We start from the raw sequence: 23512 nt of genomic DNA, 5'->3' as shown, positions 1-23512 counted from the left end.
CATATTACTCAATTTAAAGTTGTGATCAAAGTGTCACAACTGATGCACAAATATTCACCATTTCCTATTCGACGAATCCATTTGAAAACAATAAATTACATCAACTATGGTCAATTATATTGTGGAAGCTTCAAAAATATTAAACGAAATGCACAAATTCCAACAAAAAAAAATGTTTTAAATTATTTTTTATGTCGGTATTTTCTAAATTTGATTTGCCGTAATTATGTACTACCCTAAATTGATTAGCCGCCGTAGAGACTCCGAAGAAAGGCACTACCTAATCTAAGGCTTGTCGTGTGGTCGCCACCAGCACGACGAAATTATCATCACAAGTCGTACAACAACTTTTAGGAATTGAATAAGTTGATTTTTTTCCTCGGCGAGAGTTTTCGCACGACGACGCAATGACGTGTCGTCGCCACGCTTATAGATTACGGAAAAACCCGTCGAGTCCGGAGATTAACGACAAGAAAACGTCGACCGCGATGACGTGACAGCGGTTTAGACGCGGTTTGGACGTTTTTCTATTACCACTCGGCGAGGGGTTTTGGTGCCGACGTGCCGCCCCGGCGGAGCCGCAGCTGCTGCAGCCGTTTTGTGCCATCCGCGCACAGTAGTGGTTTTCCGCCATCGAGATCAGTGATGCCAAACACGTAGCCCGCTAACGCCCCGCGGTCTGTAGATCTGTGCCCAAGTAAATATTAATATCGCGCGACAAAGTGAACGGACAGTATTAAATCGAATTCAATATTTTTTTTCGCCTACTTAATATCATACTTTTTTTTTATATCTATATCTTCAAGATTTCTTGGTTGTGAAAAGATTGTTGTCTCTTCGGCTAAATACGGGCATTCGAGAAGGAGGTGTGTTGTAGATATTAATGATGTGTGGCAGAATTCGCTATTTTTCATTTATTTATTTAACATGCAGCTGATGATTAAAGCAATATCGTTTTAAAAGGGTACAAGTATATAATATGGTATGTTGCCTGTAATACAAAATGTGTGTTTGAATTATGTCCAACCGTGACACGAAGCCGGGTGTGACACTTGATTACCAATCCTTATAATCGAAAGAAGATGTTCAATGATCTACGAGTAGATACTTCGTAGTTACAAAAAATATTAAATACTCGGCTGTGTGCGTATTGCGCTCTTCATAATTTATTGCCATTTAAAAAAAAAATATCGCAAAACAGAGAATTTCCAGTGCAATACTTTGAACAAAATATTATCATTGCTACACTAGCTAATATAATTATTATTATGAACTTTGAGGTAAGCGCCTAAATTATTTCCGTCTGTTTGAATGAATTTTCTAAATACACATTCGCGTGGTCTTACAAACATTGGAAAATCAAGGCAAATAATCCTTTTTCCGTAGCGTTTGTTTAGTGTTTCAATAAACGATTTGTCGAACTCATAATGTTTGCTCTTTCTTGAGTTAATGACGGCACTGACGGCATTACAAAATAAAATCACTAAATATTTAAAAATCAATATAATATTTTATTTTATAATGTACTTACTTATAAATAATGTATACTATAATTAATCCAAAATGGTACTAATCACTATAAGTTTTCACAAAAACCTATTTAAGTATTTTCTGGTAATCTACATTCTGGTATTGCAACCATCACAGGTCAGCATGTTATTTTACAATAATTTTGAAATTAGGAGATATAATAGAAATAGGTCTGTCCCACAGGCAACCAAACACAAAGCGTAAAACATATACCAATACCAACTGCTAACAAGACAATTCCTAACTCACTAATTTATTTGTTATTACAGGATTTCATGTTACATTTCCGAAATATCTGTTTCCAAAGTATATAAAATAAACTCTGTTTGAGTTCATGGCCAGACACGCAAACTCGTCACTTCAGTAAAATAACATGAGTTCGACTCTTGGATATAGGTCACAGAAACTTTTTCTTTAGTCGGTATAAATTCCAGTTTTTCGTGACAAAATTTAAAAACGATAAAAATGTCTATAAATTGTAGGTACCTATGTGCAGAATCCAAGCATGCTCATCCCTTTTTTCTCAAATAATGTAATTATTCAATATCTTATTTTTTTTAATTATTAAATATATCGTATGAAGTATAAAAATAATATCCTTTTTTAAATTCTCAAGATTTTTTGAGCTACCTAGATACTGTAGGAGTGTTCTTTGGAAACTTCTATTTTCTGACCTCTTTTTTGCTATATCAAAATTACAATTAAAATGAGTAGTTTTTGAGTTATTTAACCTTGAGTATTAGGTAAGGACATAAATTATGATTATAGGTTTAAAAAATAAAGGGGATATAGTAATTTTAAAAGTATAGTAATTAATATAAATTTTTCAACATTCATAATTTTTTTTTAATGGTCTGAGTTGGTTTAATAAATACTAGATTCAATATTACATATACCTAGTATATATTATTTTAAATCTATTTTTATTTTTTAGTGAATATTATCTTTAGTATAAACATTTTAATAACTGAGAATTTCGGACCATATACATCAATATTTAAAAAAAAAAAATACAATTATTTACGCAGTACAAGGAGAGAGGGGACTCTTTAAAAAAAAATATGTTTATTCTTTTTTTTCTTTTTTGAAGTTTGTAACCCTACAGTCTACAGAACAACTCCTTAAGTAGTACAATAACTCTCAAGTATTTTAAAGGATTTTTAAGTATACTTAAAAATTACAAAAATCATGATTTGAATAAATTCTCTACTATAAGAAAAATTTGGAGTGAGAATATGCTCGGTGAATCACCCTGTCATCCATATTATAGTCGATAATTATTACATTCAAAATAATTCTGTTTTTTAGTCTCAATGTTATATACACAGGTAAATCATATTTTTCAACCAACATTATTGGTACCCACTGTGTCGTCGTTATTCGCGCGCAAGGACGGAAATGTCGCCGCGCCGCTATACGCGCTCATAATACCTGAGCGTTTGTATTTTATTATAATATATGACAATAATAAATAACATCGGTGGCGGTGGTGGCATCGTGGTTATACGCGGCAGAGGTCAGTGGGCGTTTGGCGGTCGGGGGTGGCTGCGGTCTGGTGTGTGTTTTCCTGACTTTTCACCCCAAGTCGGCCGACTGGGGGAGTAGGTATAATAGTGGGTCCGTTCGAATCTAGAGCGCAAAAAGCCTCTCCGCCAGCACGCCCGCTATTTCGTGATATGATTATAATAGGTTTAACACCGATTCATAATATTTTACGCAATTATACACAGTGAATAATTGTGCAACGAAAGACGTAATTTTATAAAACGCCGTTCCGAGATATCATTTTTTATATTGTAGTGAATTTTTTTAAGAGATAATTAAATTTTGACAGTTATTATTCTGACATCTTTGAAAACAAATCAATATTGTTTATTGGTTAAAATAACACATTATTATACACTGGACAAAACTTGTGTTTTAAAAAAAAATTAATATGTTTAAAATACAATCCATAATAATATAAATTTAACCATCTTCGATTATTATACACAAAAAAATTGTGCATATCTAATTTACGTAAATTTAAACCATAATATTATCATAATATATGAAGTGGATTCAGAACCTCTGAAATATATATTATATGTATAAACACTAAACAGTTATAAAAACAAATAATGATAAAATTATAAAATACACAACGTGTGTGTGTATGAAAAAAATGTATTATGCAGACTTAAAAAAATAATAAAAAGAACTTGTTTTTGTGTTGGATGGATTTTTATTTTTCGAAATCGCTAAAACCATTCGAAAGATGGTTACGCTGTGAAAAAAAATCAACCTAGATATTATTATTCGTGTTTGCGCTACACGGGTTTGCGCCTCGAAACTTTATTGGTCTCCGGGCGTAAATTCGCGAAGTACACCGACACAGCTGTTTTCGTTTTAAATCGCTCCTTCCCGCCCACTAGATCGGCTGCACGCGGCCACTAGACGATTCGAAATAATTGTATACGCTCGCTCCTTCTACGACCGCGACTTATGCATATTTCCCAGAGTACAAAAATAAAATAATGTTTTATCACCGTGGCCCGAGGCAAGTGGCCGGCTATAAGTACAGAATTTATATATCATGATACATTGCAATTCCGTTTTACTACTGTTGTTTTATCATAATTACTTGTTTTTTCCAACCATACAACTCGATAATGCGTTTCACTGCAAACACGTGCGCAAATAAGTAAGGACGATTTATAGAACAAGGATGTGCGTGTGTGTGTCACAATGAAAACACCGAGACCAAAAAAATACCAAATAAAAATGTTAAGACAAAAACCACGATTCCATAAAATAAAAAACATTTGAATTGGCATTTAGACGTGTACAAGTATAATAATATATTCAATGTACAATATACGCTAATTAACGAGCCCGATGTCTGTGACAATTATTAATATTGTCACATTCCGGTTAAAAGACTGGCCTCAGTATTGGATAATACCGACTGTATAAACCAAACCATATTTACTCTGTACTCGGTAGTTGGTAGTGATTTAAATACGTGGCATAGTTATAATAACTACACTTTATGCATTTCTTCGGGAGTAACTATAGGTTTTATACCCTACCGAGTAAATTTTAATTAACTGCAATAATTATATTCTTAGTATTTACTGTACGTCAATACACTGCCCCCTTTGAACCAGAAAAGCAGAATACATAAGGTCTGAAAAGCAAATAGTTAATAAAATATTTTAGGTATGTTGTCGGCAGTTAATACTTAAATATTCATCTCATATATAATTAATATATATATTGCACCTCATTCAAGCCAAATTCGTGTTATAACCAAATAGATGTAGACACAATTTTGTATCCAACTTTTTTATTTTTTTATTATATTTACTTTGAAACGTATATCGGCTGCTGGTTTGATTAAAACGCCGCCAGGTATGAATATATTAATATATCTCAGGAGATACCTAAAATGAATATAATCTTGCATGGTTAGTAAACTTTGAACAGTTTCCATTTTAATTAGCAAAAGAATTTAGTGGTATTTTAAAGGTACGTCACGTCAGAACTCCAAGTTCGGAATTTTTGTGCTTTCACAAGATTTCGTAACGAAATGTAACCATGATAAATTGTTTTGTAAATTACAAAGAAGTTCAGAATTCCAATTTTAATACCGAGTGAAAGCTTGACGTCACGCCAAGCATAATGGTGTACTTCATAAAGATTTTTTTTACTTGAAATATTCACAAAACATTGTAACCATTTTCTAACATAATGTACTTCAAATTTCAAGATACATTGCATAACCCAAATCTCAAAAAACCATTTTAAGTGCCGTCAACACCATTACGGGGTGTCCTAGTACTCTTGAAAATTACTTTTTCGATTTAAAGTTTTAATTTATTAATTTATAATAGTTTTTTGCGTATACATAATATTTATTTGGAATATTTTGTAAGTATTCATGATTCATACATTTAATTTATATTTAATGTTACCACATCCAACATTGTTGGTCTTTTTGTCAAAATAACAAATATTGATTTTAAGGAGTTTGTTATAGGAAACACTTAAATAAGATGACTATTGCAGTGATCACATTAAAGTTAACATTGCATGATTATTGATTACCTACGTAACGTAGGTGGTTTTATGAAAAACCTGTCTGTCTTGGTTAATTATTTTATGTGTTTTTATGAATTTTCCTAGTTTAAACACTGTATAAAAGTTCGTTTTCCCTGCAGCTTCTGGACGTCTAGCCTCAACTACCGGTCCGAACATAGGTCGGCGTCTAAACGTCACGACGCCGTACTGTTCCACTGTTTACGTTGCAGGGAATCCGTCCTTACATAAAATTATTGGGTAACTTAAACAAACAATAATAAAGGAAATAGTCATTATTCTTTCGACTTATTATATTGTTATATCAAAGAAAAAACTTTAAAACCCAATAAGCACGTGAAATGTATTCATGTTTCTACCTAACTCAGATACATCTTAATTCGTTCAGTTATACTGTTGTTACGATGTATAACTAAATTATGCAAAACCGGTAACAGATATGATGACAAACTGACAGACCACCATAAGTAAATTGAATCCTCGTGGTAATGCACATATAATTTATACTTTATAGAATTTTGCAGAACACGGAATTGAATAGGTTTGACGTATAATTAAACCAAAAACCTTTTGATAAACCTCAGAATCATGTGGAAAACAATAACGTTTGAAATCAGTGTTATTATTATATTATAATGGATGATAATCAATTAATATATCTACATTTAAATGCATCATATAGAGTAGAATGCTTACCTTTAAACCATTCTCATATAATGTCTATATTGGTGGGATATCGTATTATATCATTGCACCCGTTATTGCACACTGGAAAGATTTATTAAGCTACTAAAAATAATCACAGGGCTCGATAAGACTGTAGGCCACCTATACTTTGCTATTATCGAAATCCAATATGTAAGATTTAACATTTGGAAGCCAAGGTATAATAACATTTTTTTATCAATGCTCACTAATCAAAATTTACTAACCACTTTTACATCAAACATCAAACGCATTAACCACAAAAGATAAATATATAATGCAATATACGAGTACCACACAAAACCAAATAATCTCTAATATTATTTTCAAATGTACATTAACAATGAATTATGATGCTAAAAGTAACAAGTTGTCAGTTGTCACTATGCATACATACTCCATACATCCCACACCAAAGGTATAAAAAACATATTCTAACTTATCATTGGTGTTTGTTTTAAAAATCAAACTTTAATGGTTAATTTAGTTGGTATATAACAGGTACATAATATAATAGGTACAATATGAATTTATTACACATTTATTATTATTTACGTACTGGCGTCTAAATAACAATATATATTGCTCATTTATACGCGTATATCTAAAACGAAAGCTCGACGAGGAGTTAGCGAACTACACGACAACTCAATACCTATGCATTTGATTTCAGCATTTTTTCATTTTATTAGTTGACAAATTGAATATTACGACCTTGTATCTACTATTCATATCATAGAACTAAATCAATGATAGTGTTTACTGCTGTTGAGTCTATAACACATGACAACTGTATTATGCATAGCCATCTGTGGAATACAATAAAAATGAAGTTTCGATAATTTTTAAGGTATAACTCATTTTGGACATTTTTTAAACTTTGGTGACCTAAACTAAAGACCTTTTTTTGTTACTTCATTCGCTATCTTTGAGATAACTTTTAATGAGACAGGGTTGTGGTGACACATCATTAAGACTTACGCTCGTAGTCCTTGAGGATAATGATAAAACAATTAAACAATTCAACAATCACATCGGAACTAAACTGCATTAATACAAAAGTAATACATATACAATATAGTTACACCGAAAAAACTGTTTCGTATACTCGTATTTGTACATGCAATATATATTTTCTTCGGTATACATATTATATTTGTTTTATACTAATCTATTATTTAATATTTTACTTGAGAAAAAAAAATATATTTCAAAACTTTCCATGACCAACTTTTGGTTCACAACACGCAGTCTCTGCGGAGTCTCTGCAATTAAATATGCAGTTTTGTAGTCTCATTAATTTCAGCATAATTATTCTATAGATTAATAAAATTAACTTAACTGAATAGGTACTCAATATATATGACGTAGATGGTAGGCAAATAATTTCAGAGAGAGTACTTACAGATAATTGTATGTCATTTGTTAAGTCGCTATAGTTAGCGATTCATCCTATAGATGGTAACCAAGCGATGTTAACTTTTCAGTAGTGGGGGGAGGGTGTGTTAGGGATATATTTCTTCAAATATTTTTGTATTTTTATGGATTACCGATTGTGTAGTAAATTGTTTATAATTATTATATAAGTGGTATCCATCAGTAATTTATATACTCGGTTAAATCAATTATTTAAATTCCAACGTGTTTGTATTATTAAATGATATGATATTATCTAAGAATATCACACATATACAGTTATTTAGTTAAGCCGGTATAATATAAATACAACAAATAAAAACTTAACTAATGGCAATAAAAATGTTATAATTCATATTTCGTTTTGTCAATGTTTCAGGTACCATCATTTAATGGTTCCAGTTACCTGAGACATCCCGCTTTGGGTGACTCAGCTCTTTCGTGGTTGGATTTGGACATTGTTTTTAAAACTCAATCAATTGACGGACTGATACTGTATGAAGGGTACCAAAAGTATGGTTCAGCTGATTTTATAAGTGTTTATATGATTGATGGTCACGTAGAGTTTACATTCGATCTAGGCACGGGAACAGCATCATTAAGGTATAGTATATAAAATACAATTTATTAGGGTTTATATATTTATTAATTTATATAAGAAACACAATATAAAATACAATTTATTGTTAAAATAATGTAAAAAATATATATAATGTCATAAATGTACCCACGACACCGATGTAGTCAAATAGCCTATCTATTACGCCGCGTGACCATAAAAACATTTTATGGCATTATATTATTATTATTATAAGATAATATTAGTATTATACACATTTAAAGTAATAGGCAATAAATTATTTATTAATGAACCCAACTCTTGGACATAAATCAGTTATTTTTATAACTTGATTCAATAAAAAAAAACAGCATTTTCCAAATATCTAATTTTACCTAAATATTATTTTAACGTGTCAGAAGAAATCAAGGGTAATAAATTATAAAATGAACTATAGTTTACTTAATCACATAAAAATAAATGTATGATATAATTATCATACCGACGTTTCGTCACGTATTCTATTAATATAAAATTGACCATACATTAATCAAATCTGCATTAATTGGAATGTTTGATAAAATATCAATAACAATATATGTTCACCATTAGGAACTATAACTTTTACACAATATGTGTTATAATAATATTTAGAGTGGAACTTTAATGGGACATATCACCTAGTGTATACAAACTTGACCTCATTTTGATTAGTATAAATATCATAAAGGGAAAATGTATTATAATTTATATGTTACATTATGTTTCAATTACATATTATTGCATTTGCATTTTGATGTTCAATAGATTTAAACGTTAGTCATAATAGTCACATCCCATAAATGTATATGATATTATTACACAGAAACACATGACTCTCATACTATATAGTATATAAAATATATAAATTCATTATTTTTTATACTTTACAAAGGGGCTCTGCCTCTGGTCTCTTCGCTCGCCAACCCCACTTCAATCTTTTTTTCGAACTGAGAGTTTATAACTCTAATAAAATATATATTTCTACCCATCTTAAAATTTGCAAGAGAACTCTTATATTGGTTGCCATGGTAATAATTATTTGACGAAACTATTTTTCAAAACTTTTTTGTATAATAGAGAGATATAAATCAGTGAATATTTTTTAAACATTAAGTTTAGATAGTTTCTTATATTTGTAAATTTAATAAAAACATAATTAGTTTTTTAATTATGCTTTATAAGACATTTTTATATTTGTTTTTATTTTATAAGAAAAATATAAATGTATTATCAATGCTACAGAAAAGGATAATATAATTATATCATTAACTCTTTGGCTATCAACCGTAACTTATTAGTCATACATTCCTAGCTATAGTTTTTTGCCCGAATAGAAAATATTATTCCATAAAAATAATTTATCCTTAACAATCGTCAATCATACGAAAAACTATCAGTTAATACATATTTTAGTTTATTAACATCACTTTAGTGATTGATACTTTGTGTTGAGCTCAATATTTTTTATTTTGAATACATTATGCTAATGCCGTTCTAATAACAGAAATATAAAAATTATTTTAAAATATGATGATTAAATTTTAATACCTCTAAATCTTTTTAAACAGTTCTAACTACATTTTAATCTTTAATTTATTTATTATTTTTATATTTTTACCGCTCGAACGAAGCATATTTTCTAAAAAAAAAAAGTTATTGCTTATGTGTGTACATACATTTCGGGTATACAAATGTTTTGGAATTAATATTTAATATTTTTTTTATGAAACTTATATAATTATTATATGTATACGTAATAGTTGGTCCTTCAGAGTTTATATGAGTATATAAGTATGTTTATCTATAGTATAATCTTTAGAAATGTTTATTCATGCATATATCTGGGTGGCTAACTAACTGAACGGATTATAAACGTAAACCGTAATAACATAAACTATATTACACGCTCATTGTTTTACACAAACAACCTTAATTATTTATACAGGACCGGATCTACATTGATTCAGACTATATTATTTCAGTTTGTAACCCGTTAAACATGATTTTGAGTAAATTTTACAACAGACTTTGGCGTTTTGTATACTATAATAAGTAATAACAATACGTCTGATTTATAAGGATAATATTTCAAATATATGACGAAATTGTTTTAATACAGTACAGTATTCTATGCGCAATAGTCGTTATGTCAATATATAAACAATAAATCTAATCGTCGATCTCGCAGCTATCACATTATCAAACGTACATGAGGTTTCATAATGGATTTAAGAAGCTTGAGTCTCACAATCATTTTTCACTTATGACTTATTTTAGGACATCATAAATACTATAAAAAGCCTATTTTTGTACAAGGGTTAGGTTTTTTTAAACAGATTAGGAATTCGTATTGCTCCCCCCTCCCCTTCTTCATACAAAATGTATATATACGTCAGTACGTGGCTGATCAAAAGTACAAGATAAAAGGAACACTGTTATTAAATGGTTTACTATTTCGAAATAACAGAAATAACTAAATATTTGATTTTATACTTTGACAGGAGTCCGTGGACAGTTTCTTTAGGAGAATGGCATAGACTATGGATATCACGAACAGGAAAATTAGCAGTCATGCGTGTGGACAATCAACCAGAAGTTCAAGTAAGAACTTCTTGAATATTTATAAACTTAGAAATGCATGGTTATTCAAAATAAATGAGGCAACTTTAATATACCTATATGGATGATGTATTTATAACGAGCATGAAAAACTTTAAATTAAAGTTAAACACTAAATGGCAGGTGTTTTCAAATTCAATGGCCCACGATATTCGTATATACGAGAAGTAATTTATTTTTATTAACTATTTGAAAATTCAAGTTTAATAAAAAAAAAAGAGTGTTTTTGTATGTATTCTTCGAGTATTCTTTATGAATTAAAAAAAACATATTTACAAGAAAACAACAAATAAAGCGAAATATTTGTATGAATATTTATAGATAAGTAACCATTATTATTGATGGACAGTCGATCGTTCGAACACAAAGAAAACAATTACTTATTGTTATAATTTTTTCTAGAAATATTTTTTATGAAACCATAGATAGGTACCTAAAACTCTAAACCGTTATTAATCCATAGCTTTCTTCTTTCAGGTATTGTCACCGGAAGCATTTACACAACTATCATTACCGTTAAGTATGTATATTGGAGGTGTACCCGACTTCGACACAGTACCAGCGCAAATCAAGGTTCGGACGTCGTTCAAAGGCTGCATACAAAAAGTTCGTATCTATTCAGCAAATATAATAACATTATATTATCGTTTATTATTATATTAGTGTCTTACCAACAACATATTCACACATAGCTATTATAGTAACCTTCTTTAGTTAAAATGCATTTCGAACACGACAATGTATAAATGTATATCATATATGTTTGTTTATTACATATGATATTATATATACATAATATAGAGATTGTAGAATGAAGTCTTACATAATATATCATAAGATATCGGGACATTTTTTTAGATCCAATAACGCTATTATAGCTAAGCAATTTTACAGTTTATAATATATTAAAATACCCATACTCGTATCATGCAATACTTACAATTTTAGTAACAGTATCAATATTATAACGTTATTACATTTTCAGTTTTATAAAAAGATTTATCGTCAGGTAACGTGCGTCATTGACTTTAAAAAACCACATTTATAAAGTCAATTATTTTTTCTTATACATTATAAACTATATAAGTACTCATTACTCAACCCTTAAATTGAAACTAAATCATCCATTAGTTAAAATGAAATGTTTCACGCACCAATAGTGCGGATATAATTTATAATTTACAATTTAATATAATAAAATATCCTCTTTCAGCTAGACTTTCTTTTACCAAAAAATAAGTTTCAAAATGTTCGTAATTTTATTAAGCAGAAAGTAATCAACGCACATTGTATTGTACACTAAGACTCACTGACATAAAAAAGCAATAATATTGTACATAACAAATAAACTTTAAACTTATGGTTTTTGTTCATTACTTGTTTTAAATCTATTACTAGTGCCGTGCCCAAGGGCGAGTTAAGGGTGATATCCCCCCCCCCTTGTCCGATAAATCCCTTTATCTGTGTCTTTGGTACTACCACCACTATTCGTTTAAAGGTAACAAATTATAATAAGTTATAAATTAGTCATGACGTTTTTTTAAACGATTTAATTTTGTTATAAAACATAGTTGAAACATTACACATTCTGCAGCACACGTGTGTTCTTGTTTTGTCTTCTATCACATTCTTTGTATTTGTATCGAGCAGCCTCTTTCCTTGTATTATGTGTTCTAGACGTGTGTCCAAAAATATTAAGAAAAATATTTGTTTGAGAGATTAGCGATGATTAACTTGATGATCCTTTTTTTATTTGAGGGAGCTAGGTTTTAATACTTTTTCCGTAGAAATTAATTCTGTTATTAATACATAGAGAAAAATTAACAAGTTTATTAGGTATTTCTTTTGTGGGAATTTTCAATTTGTTTATATCTTTGATGTATTCCAACCAACTGTTACATACATCCATATCAAACGCAAATCATACCATGCGTAATTCCCATTCTTCTTTTACTTGCAACAAAACATCGATAAAAGCTATCAAGCTGTTTATCAACTCCGCGCCCATTATCTTATTATAATGTTGTACTATTTCTGGTCTTTCTGCTTCAGTGATGAATGAATTGATGCTTCGATCCCATATTTTTAGAACATCAACTTCGTCAACCATGCAATATACCATGTACCTAATTAAATATCAAATATATGAGTTAGGTAATTATATTAAGTATCATACCACTTGTAAAAACCAATGTAAGCTTCAAAAGCATTTGATCTAATTAACTTAAAACTTTGTTCCTCTTCCAATTGTTACTATATCCTTCTCGGTCAAAAATGGTCGAAATGAACCCGCAGTTGCATACATTTTCTATTGTAACTCACCTACAATTTTTTTTATTATGAATTATTTTTCACAGAATATTGATTATACATATTCTAAATTTATAATTATTGTCCCTACTCCACTCACTATTTTTAAGTAAATTGAAATCATAATATAATATTTAACTGGCATAGTCATTTAGATTAAAAAACATTGAAAAGTATGTAAGTAAATTGCGATGAGCATGAAAACCTAGACAGCTTTTATTATGCAAATAACCAATTAACAATTGGATTAAAAATTTTAAAAGGTTTAGTAATTTAAGCTAGTATAAAACGTCTTTAGATAATAGACATGAAATGCATAACATACTATAGGTTTAATTGATTAAACAACTCATAGTACGTGTAAAATATAAACTATATTGAAATATTGATTAAATGTCTCTATTTAAACATTATTTTTTAAGCATTTACATCGTTAATTATTATTTTTTATTTTAAACAAAATTACAGATATAATTAATGTTAATTAATTCCGCTGTGTTACTGTACCAAGTGGTTAACGCTTAATTTAAAATTAAACTGGTATTGGTCGTATATAATATATTATAAATGACGGTCACATGCTTTTGGGAATTGTATAATTTTCAAGTAGGCATACTTCAAATAACGTACGCAATTCCTGCAGATGTTACCACCGACCATTTTGTAATTTTGAAGCGATTTATAGATGAAAGACTGTGTTCAATACAATATGTTGAATTGAATCGATTTACATTTCAACAAGTACCTACCAATTGTAAATTAAAACCAAATATAATTTTTTTTATTTTAATGCTCTAGAAGTGGTATAAAGTTTAAAATGATAACGGTTACTTGTGTCTCATAGCATGTTAAAATCAATATGAGTATATTTTATTTTGTCAAGACTTTATGATCGTAAGCATTGTTGAGTATTCAATAGAATTTTGAATTTATATAGAATATTCTAAAGGAAGCTGTAAATTGTAATCCTGTTTATGTGATAAACTTGCACATTCGATATTCTTATACCTACCTGCCTATTTTAAAAGCGGTAGTTTTAAAAGACAATTTTATTTTCAGTTTATATTGCTACTTCTATATATTTGATTTTTTTTGTATTACAGTCTCGAGATCTATGCATTTAATTTTGTGTTGTTTTTCAGTGTAAAGGACATCCGCCTATTAGTAGTTTGAATTGTCTACTACTTTTTAATTAGATTAATTAACTTTCTCGATCAATAATTTACAAATCAGGAGTATAAAAACAATAAAAAAAAATACTCTTCCATTATATTCTGGAAATTGTATCACTTTTATTTAGAGTCGAGTTCTATATAACTAGATTAAAATCTTAATTAGATACTATTGTCACAATTGTACAGTTTTCTTTTAGGATAAACAGGTCACGAACTCACGACACTACTGTCGTTTCGGTCCTATTTTAGAATTTCTTCCCATATTTCAAGGCGAAGCGGTCGTTTTAGGTGTACCTACCAGTTATTATTTATTATTTTTGGATTCGATCAGTTTAGAAATGACAGTGACCAGAATAAGGTAAATAGGAGATCAATTAGTATAAATTGAATATTCATCTAAAAGTTTAAAAAACATATTATCTTTGTTGGCTGGAACCGTGAAGAAGCATTAGTTGTTTTATTTTGTGTGGTATTGTTGCCTATCACATTAGCGACTAACACAACTGTTGGGCTGGGCATAGGGGTGTTGGAACTGTTGTAAATGTTACATGTGGGTGTGTTTAGAACTGGTAGGATGTTGGAGTTATTTATAGGTAGTACATGGTACATCCCCTATGATTTTCTGCGGAATAGTTACTGTTGCATAGTGCGCAAATAGCATGAGACCCACGTGGTTTGGTATATGTATAATAATATAGTATAATATATTGTAGTGAGATGGCTTTTACCTCATTTTATACAGAGTTTAGTGAGGTGTATAATATGATCAATAGCTTTTGGTGTGACGATAATATTGACAATTTATGTACTGTGAGTAATTTTCCGTTGTTTATGCGGTTCTTCGACTTTGATTTTCGTGTAAAATAAGGATTTCATACAGAGAATATCATTATTGTTCCCATCGGTTCAATAACAATCAGCAATGGGCAGTGGTGGTGGTGGGTTTTTGTGTTGGTGATAAAGGTATAATATTAATTAGGTACTATTGTTTAACAAAATGGCCCATTTCCTCTGTTGGTGAGGACATTTTTGAATCAAGAGTCGGATGGATGAATGTTTCTTACAACACTATTCTTAATGAGCTTCAATAATATAATAGGTAGGTACTATAGTCATGAATATCTGCTAGGTCTTGAACACATTATCAGAACAATAAAAACTATAAACCATTCTAAAATATGTTAACTATAGTCAGCGATGCCTCTTATAATAACTACAAAAATTCATTTTTATAAAACTTATTTTTTCAAATGATAATCACCCTTTTTTGTAAATTATGATAGCAGATGATTTTGTTGATATACCTATCTAGATCAAAATTCGAACGAGTAGTTTTTGAGTTATATACTTTGTATACTTACAAAAGATAATAGGTCTATGCTTAGATCATGGTAAATACAGTCGTATATAAAGCAAGAGCACATGGCAATTACCTATAGGTTATCGGTTAGGTTTGTACCTACCAACCTAACACCTACCTATATAGGCTATAATGTTTTAATTATATTGCGTACGATAATAGCCGCTCGGCACACATCGTGATAATATAATCGTCGTTGTCGTGGTAGCTTGTAATAATTTCAAATTTGTATCGGCGCAGGTGACCATCAACGAAAAACCGTTGCAAATCGTCCGCGGGGCCCTGTCTGGGGCGAACGTAGCCAACTGCCCACACCCGTGCGTGGCCAAACCGTGCGGCGACGACGTGCAGTGCGTGCCGATATTCGACAAGTACAAGTGCGTATGCGACAGACGGTGCAACTCATCCGACGGCGATCAGGTGTCCTTTGACGGCACGTCTTTCGTTCATTACACCGGCCACGAGGTGCAACAGAGGTATTTCATTATAAAAACGTTTTTCATCGAATCACCACTACGTTGCGGCGACTTACACTTGCCTTAAATAGCGAAATAGTATACTTATATTATTATTTGTATTTAAGTGGGGTGCTTATAAAACTTCTTTGGACAATTTGTGACCACATTTTTGAAATCGGCAAAACTAAAGCCGACAACAATCGGTACGGACGTTAGTTAGAAGTCCTTAGAACCGGAAAACCATGAATCTGTAAAAAAAATGTAATTATTTATTTTGAATCGTAAAGGTACGGTAACAGCGTACTTTGGAGTCTTGGAATCAATATATTTTGAATCTGTAAAAAGCCTATTTTTTCAAAAGCATCGAGGGAATTGAAATTTCAGTGCTGAAATAATAAAAATAATAAATGTATAATTTGATTTATAGGTACCTAACAATAAAATATAATAATCGTTCTCGGTAGTTTATTATCACATTTCTCTCGCCGGGAGGGTTTGGACATAAAATAATATTTATTGATTTGAATAACATGGCAGCATGCCTATAGCGGAAAACTATTTTATAAGAATTGACTGTTTTAGCTTTTAATTTAAATGACTCAATATAAAATGTGTAACAGTGTGATTATCGTACTTAATTTTTCACGGCGGACAAGGGGGAAATAAATTACGTCATCATAAAGTATGCCCTCTGATGGAAAATTTGCTTACACTGCACGGTTGTATAGATAACACACACACTGTGTAACAAAAATCTACCTCAATAATGTTTGCCTAAAAGTACCAGTATAGTCGTACCATACTTATGTAGACTTGTAGTACCATTTGGGTTTCATTTGCAGCGCACTTGCCAAACGACCATAATATATTAAACACTATATTTAAGCAATTTAAGGTTTAAAATAAAATGAATAATACACACCCAAATCATAATGAGCTGTACAACCATTGAGTAAAAGTATTATCACTTAATAGTTATTTATTATATACCTTCATAATTTATAATTGTAATTACATACTCAATGATAATACATATTAGTATATAACAATCCATTTTTAAACATGCCAACAATCACCAAACCCAATTTTTTTTCATACCTGATTCGTTCTAAGACTATTACACCTACACATTTTCTATGGATGGTCTAACACCTCCTAATGGATAATCACGCAAGTGGTACCCTGTAGGTAGGTACTTTAAATGATAAATATTATAATCAAATTAAAATTAAAAACATATTTCACAGTTAATCTTGCGTTTTACAATACTGACAAATAATTATACATGTTTTTTTTTTTTGTACAAATAATTAAATGTAGTTTATGGTAGGTACACAAATATAATATTTCCTGTTTTTTAATGAGATGGATCATAATATTATTATAAAGTTTAAAAATGTAAATCTGAAAAATGACTGACCAACGTGGTAAATTAGTATTATAATGGTAATACCATCGTTATTAAATTTTAGTTTTTTAGTAAGACTAAAAATAATTCATTGTCTATGTAAAATATATTATTCATAAATGTTTTTAGAATATCTGAGAATATTATCCCTTTTACAGAACTCTGTAACAGGTACATTTATTATCATACATAAACATGGGTTTATTTTTAGGATCACTGACGGACACTTGGATATTAATATGCGCTTCCGGACCACTGCACTTACCGGACTCATATTGTGGACCGGGCGGTCAGACAGGTCGGCTGACTTTTTAGCTTTGGGATTACAAGACGGTCGTATTGAAGTTACTTACGATTTAGGGAGTGGTGAAACGGTACTTAGATATAATACCACTGGATTACCTATAAATGATGGACACTGGCACAGAATGAAGTTTACTAGGTTTGTAGAAATGTTTTTAAACACCGACATAATATTACCTAATACATATAATATATACAAAATATTGAAGTTAATTCCATAAATATAAGTATTTAAACAAAATTTACACCATGAATTATAAAATAACTATTTTATATATTTATTTAATTTCTATTGTAGTCTGTAAGTTTATAATAAATGGCAATAGCTATATAAATGAATCGATATTACATAAAATATTATGAAATTGACTAACTTCAACAATTTTTTTTTAATTTGAAATTAAAACTCTTAAATTAATTGATGTACAACTGAAAGCAAATTAAGTATATAAAATATATCATTTTTCAGTAAAAAACTTACTCATTTAACAATTAACATTATAATTCTTAAACAATGTAATAAAATACAATGTTTTTCATTTTTCAGAGATGAGAGATTGAGTGCTTTAACTATAGATAATGGTACGAAAATGATAACGATTTCCACAGGGCGACTAAAACAACTCAACACGAATACAGGATTGTATTTAGGTAAGTCTTGTTTTACTCAATATCCAATAGGCACCATTTTGAAAATCTATAAGCTAAAATATTACTTGAGTAATACATTAATAAATTAGTATAATTAACCTAAATAAATTTCTGACAACGTTTAGTCTCAAAGTTATATCATTTTTGGTATAGTATGGCGTATTACAAATAAAAACAGTTTTTAATACATTTTTTAGTTATAAGGCAAAATTAACTATTTCCTAAAATAGTATTAAATTGTTTAATAAATTAATTAAATTCTGTACTACATAAATTATTATTGTCGTCCAGAGTTTTAAACCCTGCCACCCTGGTTGGTACTAACATTATTTAATTAGATATTCAAATATATCAAGGGGGTACTATTGTGCTGTTAAAACTAAGTTTTCAATCATAATTTATCACAAGGCTGAATCATGTTAATTTTTTAAGCTTACTCTAGATCTCACTTAGTTAGGTACATAATTTCAATATAATCTGTATAATTGGTTTTAATTAACACGAAATTGTACCAATAATTTCATTGGTGGCATTATTCGAACCTTATTCAAAATAACATATACCTCCAACGCATGCATAACATTTTTATCATGAAATTTCCAAGAAAAATAAAAAATATCTAAATTTACTTTACCAATAAAATATTTTGAGTGTTGGGCCATAACATAATGGTGTTGCACTGTCAATATATTGAGTAATAGTGTAGTTTAAGATTGCATCGAAAAACCACACACTTATGATTTCGAATCCAAAAAAGTCGATAGACAGAAACCACACACTAAATTTAATCAACTGATCAGAGATGGATTCCGAACGTCAAATCTTTTATCAAGTTTACCCTAAAGGTTTAGTAGAAGCCCAAAATGTTGTTTAAAATTGTGATATTTTAGATGTTTAATGACGCATGATAATAAAAAGATGAAATTATTATTATAACGAAAAATATAGAATTTCAATGTAATTATTGAAATTTGTAAGTAGGTACCTACTACTAAGCAACTCATAGCAATAACAGTGCGATTTATTTAATATTTTTTAATTTGAATAAATAATAAATAATATAAAATGTAATTAAAAATTTTTCGGTTTTTGAATACAACATCCTAAAAAAATGTGCGGTTTACAACCCATTAAAAGTGTACAGTTATGTCCGTATTTTATCTAAAGTGTGCGGTTTTGGAATTCAACGACATTTTTCACGATTAAAGTATTAAATGAAAGTATATTTTTTCAAAATGAATTAGGTACTATCTCCTTTTTAGAACACCAGACAAATAGCTTATCAATTTAATTAATTAAGATAATATGAGATGGTTATGAATTTATGGAGCATAAAAGATAATTATTATATAATATTTACTATTAATGCTATTTACTATTTACAATTCAGATGATTTTTTGTCACATTTACAATTTTTCATTATTCTTTTTTATAGCTCTCTAAATTAATAAGAATTATTTTTTTTAAATTTTCATTCGTTTTTCACAACCTAAAATGTGTTACTTACATTAAAAGATTGCCTTCTGAATGCATTATGCATAACTCAAATTCCCGCTTTGTACAATACACATAATAAAAAATACTTAAAACTATAGAAGCATAAAAAGTAATTTGAATTTTTATTAGTGTCAAAAACTCAAAAGTTTTCTCTTTTATTTGTGTACAATAATTATTATTTAGTGTTAATATTTAAATGTATTTATTCAAACTTTAATACTTGTCTTTGTTGTTATATATTTAAAAAAATATGATGTAACTTAATATTCAAATCAGAAGTTTTACAAAAATAATTAATTAGGTACATAATTTCAATTCGAGTTATTGTTTGTTTTTAAAGTTTTTTCAAATTCTAATAACTTTTTAGCACTTCTTTTTTTTCTAACGGGGAATTGGTTCGGGAGGTAGTGTGTTCACTAGTTTTTAATGATATTGCCCATTTCTTGACGACCGTCTCCGTGCCAAAAACAAAAAATAAGCATATACACGTGTATAATATAATATACGTAATGCACAAACTTTTAGTTGGAAAAAATAAAACTAACAGCATTTTCCCTAGTGCACTGTACAGACGTACAGTGTCTTTAATGAAATTAACAAATATATGTAAATACGTAAAATGTTTATATGGTTTAAGCCCAGATGAGTGTAAGTAGGCATATAATATTATATAGTAACACCACGTAGTAGATAACATGATTAACATATTTTCTTGATGTAGTATTTGTAGTATTCAATAATATATAAAAAAAGATAAATAAAATAACTGTAAAAAAATAAAATAAAAAACTTAAGTTGTACATATTATGTACATATACTGTGCTTGAATTGGAAAAAAATTAAAACGAGTGTAAATAAAAAATGAGAGTACCTGAATAGTATTTAAATGTCTCATTGATTAGGATATGACTAGAAGGGTACGCATGAATATTTTTTTTCGAAAGAAGAGTGAGTACCTTTTCTTTTTTTTAAAAAAAGTTGTTCACGGACCCCCCGCGTCCCCCTTCAGTCCCAGCACATTTTTTAATATTCCCATGTACCTGTAGTAATAATAACGCATTGAAACGTTTGTGATTTGTTTGTTGGAATTCATAGGAGGCACTGAAGACGTGGAGAAGTCTACGGGAAAGAGATATAGAAAAGGATTCGTCGGTTGCATTTCGGACTTTATCCTGAACACGGACTACCAAGTGAAACTGTCTTGGTCCACCGGCACAGAACGTGTTTGCATATCATAGAGCGTCGTACGCAATTATATTTTCTTCTTCCGGCACCTGTGCGCTCGCGTACCCACTGAGCTTACGTACATAAACGTGTAAAAATTACGACGAAACATAAATAAACAAAAAAAAAAAAACTTTAATACCTACCTCCTATTGCGGTTTTTGACTGCACAGGAGTAAAAATATTAACTATGTAATGTGTTTTCCTAACGTTTGATATCTAGTCTTGTATTGTAGTTAAAGGAAATTCTGTTTTAGATTATCATCATTATTATTATTATTATTATTATTATTATTACTATTATTATTATTATTATTGTTGTTGTAATAAGAGTTAAATCGAGGAACGGCTGTAATTGGACTAGCTTCAAAAGTTCGAAAGTTCGGTTTTGAAACATATACAATAACACTACTATAATAATCTTAGTAACGTATAATTATTACTATTATTATGTATAATATAATATGCATTATGTAGGTATATCGACGTTTTTCGAAGAAAAGACCGCTATATATTTTACTTCTGTGAAGGCTAAACTTACTTACCACCCGCACGCGAATCGTTTCAAACCGTTTGAGTCGAATAATTAACTGCAATCTGCGTAATAATATTATCATTATCATTATTATTATGTTTTGAAACGAACAATACTGTTTGTATCATCATTCGAACGCTCCTTCGCATTTTCTATACACTGATACCTACACTTTAAAGCTTACTATTGTAAATACTGTACCCATATCGAGTACAATATCAGCCAACATAGAATTTCTGGACAAAAAGAACAAAATGCCGTAGAACATTACTGGTAAAAGAATTTTGTCTATACGGAAATGTATTCAAACGATGTTTAATATGTTTTTAAAATCGTACAGCTAGTGGTAATATTTATTATTTAAAAATTAATATTATTATTGTTTTTTTTTAACAATTTTGGACGATGAAATTTTTAAAATATTTTTCTACACCGGTGAAACGTCACTAATATACCTATCGACGACTTTTTAGTACCCATTTCCTATCTTCATACATCATACACAACATCACTGTTGAGTGCGTTGCATATTATTATATTTTAGATATTTCAATAAAATATAAATTACAAGGTTTTTACGTACATATCTTAAAGTTAGAAATTAAAAATTGTAGACAATAACCCTTATAAAATCATATTGGTGTTTTTTTTTTTATAGAATCGTGCAATTATAATTTTAAAATATTTATGATTATTAGTAAAATATTGTATTCAATTTGCTAAGACATCAAACAAAAACATTTTTAAAATAAAAAACACTGTTTTAATTTTCAACTGTGTATTAAATAAAATTGGCACTTGTTAACAATATTTATATAAATATATACTACTATACTATGTACAAAACTAAAAAAAAATCAACATGTCATGTGTTAAAAAACAAGTAACTCGTACAATATATGAACACAACCGTACTTGTCAATTAAAATGTCCAAAAAATATTAAATAATTTGTGAATTAGAACTGTGTAGGGAAAAATTATACGTGTTAATTTGAAAATATCACCTAATCTGTTATTTAGCAAAAAAAAAAAATATTGATAAGAACTTCTTGTGTATCTGATTATCTCCGTGTACATTATTTATTTATTAGCGACTGATTAATTGAAATAAACTTTCCACAAAATGTTAAAAATTGTATTATGATAATTTTATTTCACACACATTAGATCAATGTAGGTTAAACGAGAACAATAATTCAACAATATACCTAATTTACATTATATAATGCCGATTCCCACGTCTAACATATCTCCATAAGGTTCACCCAATATTTGGGTAATACTACCGTGTACCACACTATAAACAGTAATGCACATTGCGGATGTACATAAGACAACTCAAATAAAAGAGACCTACCTTCTTTAAGAAAAGACCAATTGTTTTGCAATCTGGTTATTTGAAAGAACATTAGAAGGTACGTACCTCTACTGGCCTATAATTATTAATTATACTGTCCATGCTGAGCTATACCAGCTGATGTACCTATTAGCCTAGGTACTAAAATACTGCTGTAGATATGTGTTAAAATCACTAGAGAAGTAAAGACTAGATCATTAAGTACTATAGGTGATAAAATCCTTTAACATATAGAATTGAATACCAATATTAATCATACACAATGGTAATATTATAATAAA

General features: G+C 29.4%; 1 protein-coding gene across 1 annotated transcript; it reads left to right on the top strand.

Moving 5' to 3' along the window:
- Nucleotides 1-6658: 6658 nt before the first annotated feature.
- On the top strand, nt 6659-21983 carry LOC111033656 (pikachurin-like). The gene is made up of 8 exons (XM_022314513.1): nt 6659-6733; nt 8111-8334; nt 10834-10933; nt 11429-11557; nt 16037-16272; nt 17874-18104; nt 18513-18616; nt 21210-21983. The coding sequence occupies exons 1-8, from the start codon at nt 6659-6661 to the stop codon at nt 21350-21352; spliced, it is 1242 nt and encodes a 413-aa protein (XP_022170205.1). The 3' UTR covers nt 21353-21983.
- The last annotated feature ends 1529 nt before the right edge of the window (nt 21984-23512 follow it).

This window comes from Myzus persicae, unplaced genomic scaffold, assembly GCF_001856785.1.
Source record: "Myzus persicae strain clone G006 unplaced genomic scaffold, MPER_G0061.0, whole genome shotgun sequence".
Lineage (NCBI taxonomy): Eukaryota > Metazoa > Arthropoda > Insecta > Hemiptera > Aphididae > Myzus > Myzus persicae.
Note: the sequence above shows the minus strand (reverse complement) of the source record. Positions and strands in the feature narration are given on the sequence as shown.